This window comes from Medicago sativa, chromosome 5 (genome assembly GCF_051527215.1).
Source record: "Medicago sativa cultivar Bolivia chromosome 5, Bolivia_mono, whole genome shotgun sequence".
Taxonomy (NCBI): Eukaryota; Viridiplantae; Streptophyta; class Magnoliopsida; order Fabales; family Fabaceae; genus Medicago; species Medicago sativa.
The window spans coordinates 1,001,538-1,018,651 of record NC_140753.1 but is presented as its reverse complement, the minus strand read 5'-3'; the positions used below and the strand labels follow the sequence as shown (position 1 = coordinate 1,018,651).

General features: G+C 33.7%; 2 protein-coding genes across 5 annotated transcripts; both read right to left on the bottom strand.

Moving 5' to 3' along the window:
• Positions 1 to 68: 68 nt before the first annotated feature.
• On the bottom strand, positions 69 to 1,393 carry LOC146918903 (uncharacterized). The gene is made up of 2 exons (XM_085710555.1): positions 491 to 1,393; positions 69 to 411 (listed from the first exon to the last, which is right to left on the bottom strand). Exons 1-2 carry the CDS (start codon positions 1,391 to 1,393, stop codon positions 271 to 273), a joined length of 1,044 nt encoding a protein of 347 aa, XP_085566681.1. The 3' UTR covers positions 69 to 270.
• A 2,972-nt stretch (positions 1,394 to 4,365) lies between these two features.
• Positions 4,366 to 15,354, bottom strand: CLC-D (chloride channel D). Of its 4 annotated transcripts, none has more exons than XM_085712127.1 (23): positions 14,977 to 15,354; positions 14,786 to 14,861; positions 12,988 to 13,209; positions 12,838 to 12,884; positions 12,643 to 12,741; positions 10,972 to 11,046; positions 10,739 to 10,827; positions 10,456 to 10,596; positions 10,293 to 10,363; positions 10,121 to 10,200; positions 9,740 to 9,889; positions 9,490 to 9,549; positions 9,328 to 9,402; positions 8,758 to 8,909; positions 7,621 to 7,756; positions 7,414 to 7,551; positions 6,766 to 6,843; positions 6,631 to 6,686; positions 6,411 to 6,497; positions 6,175 to 6,331; positions 5,980 to 6,081; positions 5,841 to 5,887; positions 4,366 to 4,706 (listed from the first exon to the last, which is right to left on the bottom strand). In XM_085712127.1, the coding sequence occupies exons 1-23, from the start codon at positions 15,163 to 15,165 to the stop codon at positions 4,628 to 4,630; spliced, it is 2,406 nt and encodes an 801-aa protein (XP_085568253.1). In that variant the 5' UTR covers positions 15,166 to 15,354; the 3' UTR covers positions 4,366 to 4,627. The 4 variants fall into 4 exon arrangements, with proteins under 4 accessions (XP_085568253.1, XP_085568255.1, XP_085568254.1 ...); XM_085712129.1 differs by having other exon boundaries at positions 5,846 to 5,887; XM_085712128.1 differs by having other exon boundaries at positions 7,420 to 7,551.
• Positions 15,355 to 17,114: the final 1,760 nt, after the last annotated feature.

Here is a 17,114-nt window from a genome sequence, read left to right as displayed (position 1 = left end):
AAACCCCATTGTAAACCTAGAATACACCTTTTAATTCAGGTCACCAAGCAATTAAAACCAGTATGCGACACATAATAAGATACACAATTGGCACAAAAGGGTGATTATATGTGCCACTTCCTCTAACAATATCATTCTCTGGTATGAAATCAAAACATATACCACAAAAAGATTTTTTTTGGTGATCGACTCTATAGTAGAACTCTGATCATAACCGGCCTTGATGGCTGTTGTTGTTGCTGCTTTCCCCCGGCCCTCTTCTTCTTTTCATCATACATGAGCACTAATAAGTTCATTATACCTAACCATTCTAGAAAAATATCTAAACTCCCAGTCTGATGCATCCTGTTGACGATGTCTTTCCCATAGTACACACGTAGGAGGTATTGGACAATCGTCCTTCAGATATATCTGTAATAAAAAAGGAATGATTGTTACACACAAGCAACGACAACACTAAATACAAATTAAAAAACAGATACAACTTTACCTGCATGAAATGATTGTTGTTCACATATCCAAGGCACATGAGTTGATTGTTTTCTGTTGGTGCACCACGTAAAGGGAAAAATGTTTCAGACATCCCATATCTAGTTAGTAGAACTAGGACACATTTGTATTTTTGTGCAATAAGAAACCCCATATCTGGAAAAGTCATCCATTTATCCTCAAGTGCTGGGCCGATTCCTGCAGGAGTAAGAGCGTGTTTGATTTGTTTGAATCGTCTCTCTGACCCAAACAATTGGAGATAGTTTTGACGGTTACTGTTTAGCTCTTGTAAAAGCTCGAGACGAATAATAGAATGAGTCTCAACAGACCGGCTAAGTAGCCCAGAAACAGCACGGAATCCACAATGACCATCACTAGCAACATCCACGATATCTTCAATAAATTGATGCATGAACAGAGGCAACTGATCCATGTATGGGAAGTATCGTTGAACTAAAGGAGGATTAGGCGAGTTGTTACTTAGACGTGCATTCTTTCTAGTTGGACATGATAAGTTGGACTGTGAAACCGGTGTAAGATTTTCTTCATCACCAAAGGGAGACTTTCTCTTATTAGACACGTAGATTTGATGTAGAGAGCATTTGGGTTGGAATTGTTGACAGGTGAGTCCTGAATGCCAACGAACGTTGCATTGTGCACAGAATAATCTATGACAAACGGGACACTCTGTACGTATCACGGTTTCAAACCTATCATTGAGCAACGAAACTGAACAATCAATGAATGGACAATTCACCCACGTATCATTGTCATCAACTTCATCATAAAAAACTATTGTTCTTTGTTGATGGTGGTGTCTTTCTTCTTGTCGTTGGACTTGGAACGGTAACGGAAACCAGTGACCTATTACGGAAACTAGCTTCTCTGCTACTGCTTGCATCATCTTGTCGAGTCTATTAGGATATAGAATCGTAGAAACAAAACAAGAAGTATTTATTACTATTGTTCTTCTATATGTATATATAGGGTTTTAAATCTAAAACAAATCAAAAACAAATCTTGCGTTTTTTAAGGATGCGTAAACTCTAAGCTTTCTTCTTTTTTACTAATGCTTAAACTAAAACTAAATAGCTGTAACAAATTCTTTTTATCTTTTTGACTGGTTAAATTATCCTATAATATAGGAGTCGGTTCTTATGTGATCTCAAAAATTTAAATCTCTTTTTTTTTAATGGAGTTTAAATCTCCTTTTTCTTCGTCGAAAAATAAATAATCTCCTTTTAAATATTATCCTATATTTACATATTTTTTTGGTATAAACCGGACTTATCAAGACCGATTCAAACCCGAGATTTTGATTAAGTTAGAAGAGACCAGTGTGATGTAATACAAGAGCAATAATATATTTATACTTATTTTTTAAACACTCTTATAAAATAAACTTTTAAATCTTAAAATTTAAATTACGAATTTAAAAATTAAAAAACAGATTTTCAAAAATAACTAATTTTGAATTGTAATTCAGATAATTTAGTTGAGTTTAGGATTAATATTGTTACAACTTTCGTACATAATTTTTTTTGTAATGATATCTAAAAATATTTTCACAAAATAAAAAAAATGAAGAGATAGCACAAATTACCATCTCTGTAGCAGTTTTTTTATTTGGATAATCCAAATACTTTGATTTATTTCATCTTCGCGTGCTATTATCAAACTATAAATAAGATCTAATATACTCAACTCCTACTCATCAACTATATTCACCTATTTTATTTTTTTGACACATAAAACATCACACCATATTGCATTGCTCTTTCTCCTTCTCCTCAAATCCTTGAGCTGGAGGACGCGCGAGAAAGACATGGGATGATGGAAAAAGAAATTCTCTTATAGTTTTGGTTTAAGTATTGAGGGTTGTTCTTTTTTCTTTTTGCCTTAGGACATGTCAAGGAAGTTTAAAAAAACTTCATGAATTCTGCTCTTCTCCCAACAAAAATTGCTTGCTCAAAACCAAACTTTCAAAAATGCACATGCGTGAGTTAGTTCACGCATATGTAAAACTAACATTACGTTGGTTTTACACATGCGTGAGTTAAATCATGCTAGTTAATAATTTTAAAAGGACAATCACGTTTTTATTGTTGCATAGCCAAGATGCATTTCAATCCAAAATCAGAAGTTGGCCAAGTTTCATTCAATGAAAAAGAAGATGATGAGGTGGAGTTTTGGACAAACAACACATGTTAAGATGGCTATATTAGCCTATGATTAGGTGGCGACCACTATTGTCTAAAAAGCTTAAAAAAAAATTCATCTCAAAAGCAGCAGATCTTACACCACTATTGTATAAAGAGTAATGATATTTGAACAACTATTTTGATAAAACTTTTGGCACAACCTTGTTGTTCTCTATTCTCATTGGTCAAAAACAATGTAGAGAGAAAAAGGGAGAGAGAGAATAAGAAGATAATGTGAGTATGAGAGAGAAAGTTATACAAAAGTTGTACAAAAATAGTTGTACGAATAACATTTCTCTTGTCTAAAAAGCTTAGGAAATTTTGTTACTCCCTCCGTTTCAAAATGAGTGTCGTTTTAGCCAATTGCACACAGATTAAGAAATGTAATGAAATAATCATAGACATAACACTTTTACTAAATTGCCCTTACTTTATATGAAAAAGACAAACTTAAAGTTGCATTGAAAATTGTGTGAGAGAAAAGTTTGAGTATTTATTGAGGGTAAAGTTGGAAGAAAATAATTAAAGTTGTATTGGAAATGTAAAGTGACATTCATTTTGAAACAAATTTTTTTGGCTAAAGTGACACTCATTATGAAACGGAGTGATTAGTTAATAATCTCCATCTTAATAGCGGTGGAGACAGTTGTTGCTTGCGGCGTGGTAATCACAGCCCAAATGCGATTATGCTTTTGCAATTGTTAACTAGTGTGAGTTAACTCACGCTAGTCTTAATCTCTGCGCGAGTTAACTCACGCAGGTGTTTTTTCATGTTTAACACCTGCTTGAGTTAACTCAAGCGGCTGTTATACCTGGCGTGAGTTAACTCACGCAGGGGTATTTTGGGAAGTTCAGTTGGGAGCGAACAAAACTTGTTGGGAGGAGAGCAGAATTCAAACTTCATTACTACGATCCTTCACCTAGATTGTAGACATGCTTATATGATCTTTCATTATCTTGTTATTGTATATTATAGAAAATACCAATAGATTAAATTTTATGATAGTAAAGTAAACAAAATTGAGTTAACACCAAAATTATCAGAACATAATAGGTAAACACAAGTAGATATTTAAATGAAAGTTAGCTGATCCATTGCACTTTTTATTGGTTTTGTTCCATCCATCTTAGAGGACACAAGTTTGCAGTCCCACCATCACTTGAAACGGACCCATTGCACGAGTGTATGATGGTACTACATACGAGATGAAATGTAAGCAAAAGTGGTAGTTGAAGAGTTAATGATGTGGTTAAAACTTTAGTCCACAAACATCAACTTTTAAACTACCTTTTGTTGCTTATATTTCATTCCGAAAGGAGTACATCATAAGCTCGAGAGTTGTCTTAATGTTCAATAGATGTTGGTCATTTAGACTCGTGCACTCCTAAAAATTATATACAATTTTATTTACCTAATTCCAGTGACCTGATGTGTTCTGGAACCTTTTCAAAAACCAAACGAAATTCAACTGATTTTGAAGAGTTTAAATATCCTCTACCAAGTCGAACTAATAGAATGAGATTCAACAGTCCCGAACATGGGTGTGCAGAGAAACATAACTAAAAGGCGCTTGGAAAATAGTATGAAACAGTGCCGTACAAAATTGAACAAATTCAAGGTGAAATAGGCATATATATTTGCTAAAAGAAAGGGAAGGAAAAAAAAAATGATGCATTGGCTAAATTGCAACATATACCTCAACTGAGAAATTGAAAGAAACTACATAGATTATATCGACCACGGTTTCTTCTACCATTTCTAGTGGATAATATACAAAATTCTAGGGTACACTGCCTGCAACCCATTTCCAGAATATTGAGATCTCTAACCTACTTGAACATAAATACACGAAATAATAAAGAATGATCTTCAAGGAAAATTGTATGCGGAAAGGGCTTGGGGAAAATTGCACACCGAATTAGTCAGGCATCTGAATCTAAGCCAGGAGACCATTCAGCAAGGGGCGCTCCGCATCTGGATTCCTTGTCGTCAATCTTTTATTCTGATGCTGAATTCTGTGATGAGGAAATGAAGATGATGTAAAGACCATTATAGGAGTAAGTATGTAAATCCTAACAGATGCAAAACCACATTGCTTTGCTTAAAGCCAGCACAGTTGCATAGATTTTACGGCAGAAGAAAGATGATAAGATATGAAAATGCACAGAAGTTTTACACCTCATTCGTCCTTTATGGATCTAGAATGGACAAACCAAGTATGAGCTGCTCACAATCTCACTGGAAGCTGAAAAATGACTTCACGTGTACAACATCAAGTATATGTACATAAAAAAACAACATAAAACGCCTCTTTTGATTGGAAAGGTCGCTTACATTTACCATCTATTGAATTCGGTAAAAAACTTAGCAGATCAAATTAGGGACAGCATAATGCATAATATTCAGTCTAAAAAAGTACTGACTGATTATAATTTTATGCTTGATGAATAATCATGTTTCTTTGGATAATATAATTTGAAAAAAGATGTCCATAAATGCAAAACGACACCTTTCTGTAACTAAAGTTGTGTACACATTGTCTCCAAGGCGTAGCACAAGTGGTTGAGCTGATACACCCAAAGGAGTTTCAGAAGGAGGTCTGTGGTTCAAACACTGACTACTAATACAACATACTAATGCTAATAACATTTGTCAATAAAAAATTTGTGTACACATTATCACAGTGACACCTTCCTATAACAATTGGGTCATAATAATTTTACTCGCAAAATATTCCAAGGAGAACCGAAACAAATAAGAATTATTTCTGCCATAAAGGATGCAACCATACAGTTTCTAGGTACAGTACACAATTGTAGAAAAGCTCATCACACCATCAATAATCAATTTATGGACAACCTTCCTATTTATGCTCTAATGCACTACTGTTCAAAACAATAATCAATGAGATGGCACTAAGACAAGATGCATCAAGTGTAAGCCGTAAACCAATAAATTGCAATAACATCATATCAAAATTTGCATCCAAATAGAACTCATAGTTTTGTTCGCATCATGACAATCCACTTCAAAGAAAAACTCAAATATCGCTCAGAATCTAAGCAAATATGCCTGACTTGAAATATTTGAATTTAAAATTTTAAAAAACTGGATAGATTGTAAAATGAGTAAAGCATCAGATCAGAGACCTTACACTAGTTGCCCGTAGCTCTAATGTATTCACATTTTCTGCGTCCTGGCCATTCAAAAAACATAATAAGAAAATATTACTCCGGCAGATTCAACTCCAACTCACCAAAAAACTCAATAGTTACTCTGAAAGATTACCTCAATTAACAAATCTTTTCTGGTTATCAAGCCAAGAACACGTGAAGGACGAGGAACAACAAATAAATGCCTCAAACCAAGTTGGCGGAAAAGATTGTATACCTGTGTCATCAGCTTGGCATCATAATTATCCACAACAAAAAATAGAGATTATAATTGAAAAAGATTTCATCTAAAGCATTTCAAACAGCATACCTTTGTCAGAGACATATCTTCCGGTACAATATATGGTGAGGGATTCAAAAATGGGGCAAGATCTATGTACATTTCCAAGTCCTCTGATGTTAGATGTATATCGTCAAGACATATTCCTTTACTAGAAACAGGCTTTGCAAATTCACCAGAATCATGCCTGAAAGTTAAGAAGAGCCGTCAGAAATTTGGAGTACAAATGAAAAAGGCCAAACTACACAAATAACTTTATGCCTCACCTTATTGACCTGCCTCCAGTTCTTGGATCAGAGGGTAAAGGACTATGCTGGAAATCAACCTTAGACTGCAGAATGACCAATAAATGACTGCACAAAAGAAAGGATATCGTATCTTGAGTTTTTAAGTGATTCATGCTTTAACATCAAGTTAAAACCAAAATCATATCAGAGTAGAAGCAGATGCAACAAAAAAGAACAGTTTAGTATGCTCATTGCTCACCTGCGAAGCACTAATCCAATAACAAGTGGTTCTCCACTTCTTGTGTGATCAATCACCTGCACATGGTAAATTGTAAAAGACAACTTCAAAAATTCAAGGAATAATGATTAATAGGTGAACAAGAGTGATACATACTGGAAAACCGTTGTGTGTGTTGCTCTGCAGAATGGAAACTACATCTGAAACCTTAACAACACGAGGCAAAGAGACCACCTGTAACAGACAAGTTTACACGCACAATCAGTGACCAAAGAGATAACTATAGCACAAAGCATGTGAAACACAGTTTGTTTTTTTTTTTTGTATTTTAATATTATATATGGTGTGTGGGTGAAAATCTTTTTCTCTTTGAACCCTAGGTACATTGGTATAGTTTTCCACTTTGATAAATTGTTTAACTTTGGATCCTTTTTTCGCACACTATCTCTCTTCCTTTTTATACACCAGACCTTTAAGAATGAAAATATTTCAATCTGCATTGAACTTAAGACAACCTCTTTCTTTCTCAAAACTGGGTTATACTAGAAAGAATCATGAATAGGCAGTAATTCAATTAGGATTCCTTTAAAATACCCTATCCCATACATATATTCTTTGATCCAAACAATTTCATCACTGCAATAAGAAAAGCATAAATTACTTGAATAAATAGAAAATCAATTTCTTAATTTAAAATTGCATTCACCCTTCCCTTTCCATTTGCTGGAAAAACCAACAGCAAAACACAAATTACTTGGACAACTAATAATGTATGGGCAATTGCTACAAAAAAATTAAAATTACATTCACCCTTCCACTCCCACAGGCCTCCTTTGCTATCATATTCCGCATCTCATATTTAGGCTTTGAATCTAGTAATGGAATGCCTCTCAATCGAGCTTGCTCTTCATAGATTCCATCATTAAAAGCATCACCAACAGCCTGTAAGGGAAAACTTAGTGCATTTTGATGTGACTTTTTTTTTGTAAAGGGAAGTTTCGATATGCACACCTTTGATATAAGAAGAACGAGCATAATAAGTGGTAAAAGCTTCAAGTTATTTGTGATTTCAACCATAATGACACACAGAGAAACTGTCATTCGCATTGAACCTCCAAGAAAAGATGCAGCTCCTAACAAAGCGTATCTGGAAATAAGAAAAATGACACGTAAATTTCAGGGAAAATATGCAGTACTCTACTCCAGCCAACAATAGCATAAGTTATGCGCCAGCAAAACAAAAAATTATAAAACAGCGGCAGTGTTAGCTCTTTAATCTAATTGTCTGGACCCTGGAGGACAATCCCCAGCATGTCCACAGCAGAGATAGGTGAAACCCACTAAAAGTAATACATTAAAGTTACAAGAAATTCTAACCAAGGTAACCTATGCAGATATCTAAATGCTTCAAAGAAATTGAAAAATTCTGACCCACTTGCTAAGGCAGACTCAAATCAATAGTCAATGACAAATAAAACAAACAAACCAGAGAGTATTGCCAGAGTCATACCAGGTCAAAGGATAATATAAGAAATTGAGAAATAAACTTTCAACTACATGGAATTTACAATTTGACGAATTGGCACCATATCTAAGGTGTCCACGTGCAAAACAAGGAAAATGTAGACGGGACAGAAAAAAAACAATTCTCCCTGGGGGGAGAGAGAGAGAGAGAGAGAGAGAGAGAGAGAGAGAGAGAGAGAGAGAGAGAGAGTATCTAATAAGCTCACAAGTTTAGAATTAATCAATGTTCAATTTGTCAGTCATCTCTTCAAAGAGAGTACATTTTCCATTGAGATATATCACAAAAAACAGGGGGGGAAAGGAGAGGGGAGCCTAGAAAGCCAGAGAAATTTAAAAGAGAGAGGATTGATAAAATAAGGGACATGAAAAAACAGCAATTCATATAAGGGAGATGCTAACATGTGCCCTTAGGGCACACTATAAGGATTCCACAAATAGAAATTGTGTATTGGAAATTGTGCCAATTTATTTTTCAAAATGTTGAACATTAATTTTTTCAATAAATTATTGTTATTAGTGGAATCCTTTACATGTGCCCTAAATGTTAGCATAACCCTTCATATAAAGTAGGAAGAGTATCTAGTTAATCATAATTTTAAAGAAAGCAACTAGAAACACACTCACGTTCCCTCTTCAATGTTGAGTTTTCTGTAATATTTTACAACAAACATGCCAACAAGACGCCCATATGTTGATCCGATCATAATACCGGGAACAAATTGACCAGCAGGCACAGCAGTACCAAACGTCACAACTGCTAAACCATAAAACATGACCTGCCAGATAAATGAGATGATTATAAACATGTAAAGCGTCATATTAAGTGCCAAATTTATGCAATGTGGAAACAAAAATAAATTAATTGTAATTCCATTAGTCACTAGAATGAGCATGGCCTCCACAAGTGTTAAAAAAATATGGCCTATTTGTCGCACCAGACTTGTAAGAAAACAGGTTTTTCTTGCCCTTTTGAAGAACCATCCTAAATATCTTTAATTGCATTATGTTGCTGATCTTTATCATCTGCCCCGCCCAACAACCTACTGTATTCGCATTACAAATTTACATGCAAGCCAGTAAATGCCTAACAAGCAAATGCTATCCGAAGTTCTGTGTTAACCATAACAAAGAAAACATCACTACATTAATGTCTAATGGATGCAAAGTCTGAAACAGTGAGTAAGAATGTAATACCAAAAAGGTCAACAAACTTTGGGAACTGTACTCGTTTATTGTTTTTGCACTGAACAAATTCCTTATGGCATCATCCTGAAACAACAAAGAAGTAACTTAGAGTAATGTAACAAACAGAAGAAAAAAAGAAAAAAAAAAAACTAGATTTCCAGTTGTCAAAACCTGTGTATTGAAGAAAATAGTAGCAAGATCATTGTATTCGTTGTCTTTGCTACAAAAGAACTGAAAAAGGAACAAATATAAAAAAGAATAAGTAAATAAAACCAAAAGTGAACTGTCATTAAGTAGCATAAAACACATGAACACAGGACAAAGATAATTGAAATTCAGTAGAAAGATAAAAAATAAAAATAAAATTACGAAGAAATGAATACAGGAAGGAAACAATATAAAACAAAACTGTTGATCTTACATTAACATAATTCCCATACATTCCAGGAGGTCGTGGACACTCAATACCAGATGCAGGATCAGGTTCAGGGCATGGACTGCATTTTCTTAGAAGCGGCAAGCCAAATGAAATAACTGATGTTAGAAGGGAGACAAGGCATGCTTCAATAATCTGCAGTACAGTGGAGGGGTAAAATGTACAAAAAATAAACAAGTGAGAGAGGAAAAAGAACTGCAAATAGAATAAACAATAATATAATCAACAACAATAACTTTCTTCACTTAGTTTGGTTCTTTCATCTTGTATCTTTTTCCTTCATTAGTTTCTTTTCCACACTATTGATTTTTTTTCATTCAACATAAATAGAGGCGGAAAACAATAGGATCAAAATCAACAATATACCTTGACTCGGTTCCCTTTCTTGTGAAGATGATTTCGACGCCAAGTAGTAATATAAAGTGTAAGCTGGTTAAATAAAGCTCCTGCAAATTATTAACACAAAATTAACAGATGAAAAAAACCAACTAAAATCCATGGCACAAACTAAGTGTGAGATAAAAGACAGAATTACTACCTAGTAGACCTCCAATAACCCCGATAATAGCCATTGGCAATAGCTCTGCAAACGAGTAATCCTCCTGACCACTGAAAATAAAATCAGTCAAGAAGAGGAATAGAAGAAAACAAAACCTTGATACTGAACTGATAGTAAAAAAGGTGATAGCTCTGATCTTAACTCTGATACATCCCATATTATGAATCCGCCTGATCCAAAATGTCCACATTTTCCACTCTTACACCACCCCATCGCAGTTCGCACCACAACAGCCACAATAGCAGAAGTGAAAAACACACGCCACATTAGTTGACTCCTCCACCTTTAAAAGCACAGTAATCATAAACATAAACAATATTGCATACAACAGCAATAAATAAATAAAAGTTAATAGAAGTAAAACAGACACACATTCTTCTGCACAGGCTTCTAAACAAACAGAGTCAAGAATTAAAAAATCTTACCACGATGTAACCTCTTCCAATGCAAACAATACACCACCAACTGGAGCTCTAAATGCAGCAGCAACTCCAGCTGCACACCCACAAGTTACCTTTTCAAGACATCAATAGAATAAAAAATGAGCATTTTCTTAATCCTCGTTTAGGGTTGGAGAGGAACATTGAAATGTAAAAAGTACATTATTTGCTCTTCTTTGGTAACTAGTAAATTAAAAGGCAGAATTGGGGTGGCTTACAAGATCACGGCGATCCCGGTCACTTTTGAATACATTAAACCACCTTGAATTTAGATGATACTTAGTGGATCCACCCTGCTCAAGACATGGCATCAAATATTACTCAGTTTCTAGCAGACACGCATATACAATAAAAATTACACAGGGATCAACTTACGAAAAAAATTTGGGATGATAAATGTTATCACCGCTATATCAAAAAAATTGAAATTTTATAAACATACAGATGCAGACAACACAGAACTCAGTACCTCGCATGTGCACGTATAATTAATAAACTGGATGATGAACCTAGCCATGTAAAAGGTGTATATAATATTAAAAAATTTCTCACACTAATGAAGCGTAGCTATGAAGAATCAAACTACTTCCGATGTGGGATCAGGCTTAACTTGGGCTGGCCCGCTCGTTAATTTTGGGCTGGAATCAGGCCAACCATTTACTACTTTCAAGATGATATTGGGACAATCCAGTCACTACTTGGTTGAAATCTGGTCAATTCAACCACTAAATTGAGGCTGAAATCAAGCCAGCTGGATGTGTTTATTGTTTCATGGAATAAAGGGCTAGTCAATGATAATGCACCAAACCAGTAGCAGCAACCGAGCCTTATTCTCTATAGACGATGCTCTAATTCATTATGTATAGATTTTTATCTTCAAATCTCTCAAAATGGTTTGGTGTAGTTTCTCTTGGTCTCTCTAGTCTACTTCTAACTGTGTGACTATCCTTCACTGGTCAACTCTCTTTACCGATGCTTCTATGATCGATTCTTATTCACACATATCCAAACCATCTAAAACGAGATTACCATCTTTTTCTGCAATGGAGGGCACACCGGTTTTCTCTCTAATAATTATAGTCTTGATCTCATCTTATCTTGTATAAAAACTTTTCCATCATAGCACTTTCATCTCAACGAGAGTCGTTGTGTTCTGTGTTCTTTGATTTTCACGTCTAAGTTAGGATTTGTGTTCCTCTTACTCAATTAGAGTCCATTTACTCAATTTAATCTTAATTAGGCAACAGTAATGTGTTTCTAGGGTTTCATCTATATCTCTAAATTTCCATGTACTTCTTTTATAGGTCATGCTAACATGGGCCCTAGAGGCACAAGTTCAGGAAACTAACAATAGAAGTTTTGTATTGGAAATGACGAGTTTTTAACATTTAAAGAATTGAATGCACCACTTTCCAACAGAACATTTCTATATTGGATTCCTTAACTTATTCCCTAAGGGCACACGTCAGCATTTTCCTTCTTTTATACACTCTCCAAGACAACATCATCCGCAAAAAACGTAATCCACACACCAACCCTTAGATATACCAGTAAGCGCATCTACAACGGATATATAGACATAAAGTTGACCTGTTGGTGGACATTTATAATTATAGGGAAATCTAACTCATTTTCACCTTAATTTCTCACACTACATGGTAATGCACCAAGGAAGGAAGTGCAAATACTAAGTAAAAATAAATAAATAAATAAATAATCATATAAATGGTCGACTCAAATTTATAAGACAGCTCAGATGGTAGTGATAAAGGTATTTGGACTGATTTTATTTTATTTGATATTTATAAGGTTTCATGCATCTGTTATCTGAATAGACAACTTAAACATACTATACATGTAATAATATATACCGTGTATTAAATCCTTACTTGTCCGAGCAAAGAGGCAATACAAGCACCAGTATGGACTAGAGGACCTTCTTTACCCAAAGCGAGGCCTCCCCCCACTGAACCAATGCTTCCAAATACCTGCAACACATAAGAAGGTCTTGCAATTAAGAGACAGACATATTCTAAAATTACAGACATCCCAACCAGCTTTTAAAAATATGCAACCCATCATACCTTTCCAATCAAAGTTCTGAAAAGAAGGATGCCGTGAGTATCAACTCCTGAACATAAATGAGAATCAGCACTCTTGGTGAACATGGGACTTTTGGATAAGCTGGATCAGCATTCAACATAAACCCAGAAACACTAAAGAGTTTATCTCACCGTTTAAGTAACCCTTGATTTCAGGAATACCGGATCCAGCAGCTGCTGGTGAAAATTGTGTGATGATATATACAGAGGAATACACTAAAACCAAGTTGATCAAAATATATACAATAAAGCCAGCGACGTATGATTTCTGGATTATACTAAATGTCACTGAGTACTTCCAACCAGCAAAATTTTCAACAGAAATATTGATGAAAACAGCAGCAAGTCCAGTACCTGCAAACAATCCAAGCAGGGGCGGAACCAGAAAAAATTTGTGAGGGAGAAATAGTAAGGAATCAAAATAGAGTAATACATCATTTTGCAGCGTAATTCATTCACGAGAAAAAAATAATATTAAAGTAAATCCTTAAAATTTCAATAGACAAATTTGTATCTATGTTATAATGAGTCAAAATTAACAGATGAACTAATTTATCCTTCATATAAAAAAGTCAGGGACTAAATTGAGTATTATTTTTCTCAAAGACTGAGTTGAGTCACGAGGAAGTTTTGAAAAACCAAATTGAATCTTTTTAGTCTTATTTAGTATGTGTTTGGTTATCCCGTGATAAAAATTGATTTTGAGTGAATTGATTCTCTAAAATTGATTCTAACTAAAAATGAGTTATTGATGTAGAAATCAATTCTACACCTTTAGAATCAATGTTAGCTCCGTCAAAAAATGGAACAAAACACACACTTAAATAAAATGAAAACAAGAAGAGCTCGTGATCTAGCAAGTTAGTTGGTCTTCTCTTAGTAGAATTGTAAGAAATAAAAAATTTAATATTAGTATTACATTAATTATGTATACTGCTATTACTTTATAAAAAAATGTGATGCATAATCAGATAAATCTTTTAAGGATTACACAATGCGTGGGGTGGCAAACACTAATTGCACATATAGGATACAATAGTATTATGCATTGTTGAGGGTGGCGACATCCCCATATTGCATAATCCTAGGTCCGTCCCTGAATCCAAGGGAAAATGTGTATAAAGAAACAATTTTTTAATTGTAAAGAGCTACTACTAATGATGGAAGTGTGAATCGAACTTGTGTTTGGTAAAATCAAAATATTCAAACCAAAAACTACTACTATATTTACAGTCATGAAAATTTAATAAAGGAAACAAGCCTCAATAGATAACTAAATAAACAATAATGCAATAAAGTAAACTAGTCTCAGGGTATGTTTTGATGGAATGTTTTAGAAGTGACAGTTTTGAAAGGCTAAGCCTATAATTTGGTATAAATTGAGATTGTAAAAAATTGAAAGAATACTGTGACAGATGATCACAAAACATTTCAATCATAGTCCATTTTTAGAAACATTTCATACTTTCCTTAATTTAGAAAAGAAAAATAAGTTCTCCCATCTGCGTTAAAACTCTAAGGGAGAGTTTTCCGCTCATTTGGGTCCCACAAGGCACTCGAGAGATTAGTCTCAGTAATTACCAGTTGCCCACAGAATATCCGGTATACTCCACGAAAACAATCAACCCATATAATATAACAGTTGCTTCTACTCTCAATAAGTGTAAGTGTGTAACTAACTAAAGGGTCGAATTGAAGATCAATAAGCACAAAAGTGAAACTAAAAGCAACTTGGCGCCTATTTGGATTGGCTTATTTGAGTTTATCTACGGACATAAGCATTATGAAACTGGGTTGGAAGAACTAATGAAAATAGTTTACGACATTGTTCATAAGCTATTTTAAGCTTATTTTGATCGGATCACCAAGATATTTTATCTTTTGCTATAGAAATAGCTTATGCATAAGCGCTTGTAATTCAAAGACTTACAAATGCCGATGAGCAATGCAAAGAACCATTTCACCACCAGCAAGTAACTCACATACAGCTTCCTTCTTCTATGCGCCTAAAAATCACAAAACAAACTCCAATATCATTGAACAATAATAATTACTACGAAATTAATGAACTAATCACTTAATTACAAAAGCAAAAACAAAATTAGCCAAAAAAAACTAAACCTGTTCCTCTCGATAAGCAAAATTCTCAATGACTTCATAGTCAAGACTCTCAACGGCGCTTCCATCGTTCTTCTTAAGAATCCCAACGCCGTCATCATCGAGGACGAAAGGTGATTCATCGGAGTTCGGAATCCGTGACCAAGCGAGTCTCGCAGATTCGATGCCGTTTTGAATATGATTCGACAGCATCGTCGTTGGTCGATCGGATCCAAAACTCAAAATGAGAATCTAAAAAAGTGCGTTTCGATTAAGTTGTGTTTGGTAGAATTAATCGCGTTTGTGTTGTTAAAGTATCCTCTATCCACCACTAACAGTGTCGTTCGTTCGTTCACGATTGTGCGTTCTTCTTCTTTATTACTCAGAATGAAAGAAAGAATTGAGGTTCCAAACATGTGCGGGTGGTGAAAGATCGTTTTTCTTGTTGACGTGGCGCCTTAAGAGTTTCTAATCTTATGTGCTGCTGGTGTAGTGTACTGGATGATCACTAATCTTTAAAATCCAAAATGTGACTAAATGAAAATGAAAATTAGTATGCCATTTTTGTTTGTAAATTGTTTTAGTTTTATTTCTTAGGGTGTGTTTGTTTCAAGTTTACCAAATTTATTTCTAGGAATAACATTCCTTGGAATATAAAGATGGGAATTTTATTCCAAGGTATTTAGAAAAAATATGTTTGGTTAACTTTATAATATTCCTAGGAACCATAAAAATAGGGATTATAATAGGTAATTACATATGAATTTATTCCCATCTCCATGGGAACTTTATTGCCACCCTTTTCTTTGGGAAATTTTTTCTATTCCCAGGAACATTTTATACCCGGGGATAAAATTTAGTAAATTGTAACAAACATAGGCATATATATTTCTATCATTTTATTCCCAGGAATAAACAAATATAACTTGAAACAAACACACCCTTATTATTATCCTATTGTATAAGCTTGTTCCCTTAAAAAAATTATAATAAAAAGGTAAAATTTTCATGCATTTTGAAATGTTGATCTATCAATGAGAGATTTGTACTTTAACCAAAACAAAGAATCTATTAACTATTTATTAATTTTTCGTCAAAAAAAAATTAACTATTTATTAACTATTTAATAAAATTGATGCCATATGAATATCCAATTTCGCCCCTAGGAGGGGCAATTTTGTAATTCCATAATTCCTTAACCTTGGAGAGTGCCACCTCATCAAATATTATATTCTATATTTTATTTTATATTATTTTCTTTTTTATTTTATATTTATTTTATAACAATAAAAATAATCCTAAATTCAGTTGCTTCTACATTACCGTTGTGGAAGATTAAGGTATCGTTTGACCCGGCTTTTTTCCAACTTCTCTACATTTTTAAGGAGAAGTTAGGTCAAACACAATATCAATTAAGTACTTACTAAAAAAATACATTTTTTCTTTTAAAAAATTACTTTTTTTGAATGCATAAAATTGAATGGAATGAGCTTTGGCCAAAAGTTGTTGAATGTTACTTTAAAAAACTATTTCTCAACAATTTATTTCACAAGCACATCTTTTCAATTCACGCTGGGAACCTTTTCTTTTATTTTTTAATATTATATTTCAATATGTTTTTTTCTTCCATTTAACTTTATTTTATTTTATTTTTTTGAACCGTTCCATTTAATTTTTTAAGGAGGTTCCATTTAATTTTATTATCTTTTTTTAAAGGAATTTTATTATCTTTTTATCACTTATATATTTAATTTCAATATCGTTTAATCATCACAACCTCACAAATATTTTATTCATGATGTCATTTAATGATAACAAATATTTTTATTTTATTTCTTCAACCTCGCTAATACACACACACACACACATTAGCATTTAGAGTAATACTTTATGTGTGTCTGTTTTTTGGTTACGCTAATGCCTAAAAAAATTTTTTGCGTTGCATAATGCGTATGATTATTTTTATAAAATTTTAGATGTCTTTTCTTCAAAAAAGGTATAGATGCCTAAAAAAATTATACTTATACATACCTACATACACACACACACACACACACACACACACACACACACACACACACACACATATATATATTGCACCTTTATATTGTAACAAACTATGTGTATCTTTTTCTTATTCAAAAAAACTAAACATATATGTT

Coding starts and splice junctions, on each gene's coding strand:
- LOC146918903 (XM_085710555.1), bottom strand. CDS start 1,393: ATGATGCAAGCAGTAGCAGAGAAGCTAGTTTCCGTAATAGGTCACTGG. Junction 412..490: donor ACAACAATCATTTCATGCAG/GTAAAGTTGTAT, acceptor TTTTTATTACAG/ATATATCTGAAGGACGATTG.
- CLC-D (XM_085712127.1), bottom strand. CDS start 15,165: ATGCTGTCGAATCATATTCAAAACGGCATCGAATCTGCGAGACTCGCT. Junction 13,210..14,785: donor TGCATTGCTCATCGGCATTT/GTAAGTCTTTGA, acceptor GATTGTTTGCAG/GTACTGGACTTGCTGCTGTT. Junction 5,888..5,979: donor GAAAAGATTTGTTAATTGAG/GTAATCTTTCAG, acceptor TTGAATGGCCAG/GACGCAGAAAATGTGAATAC.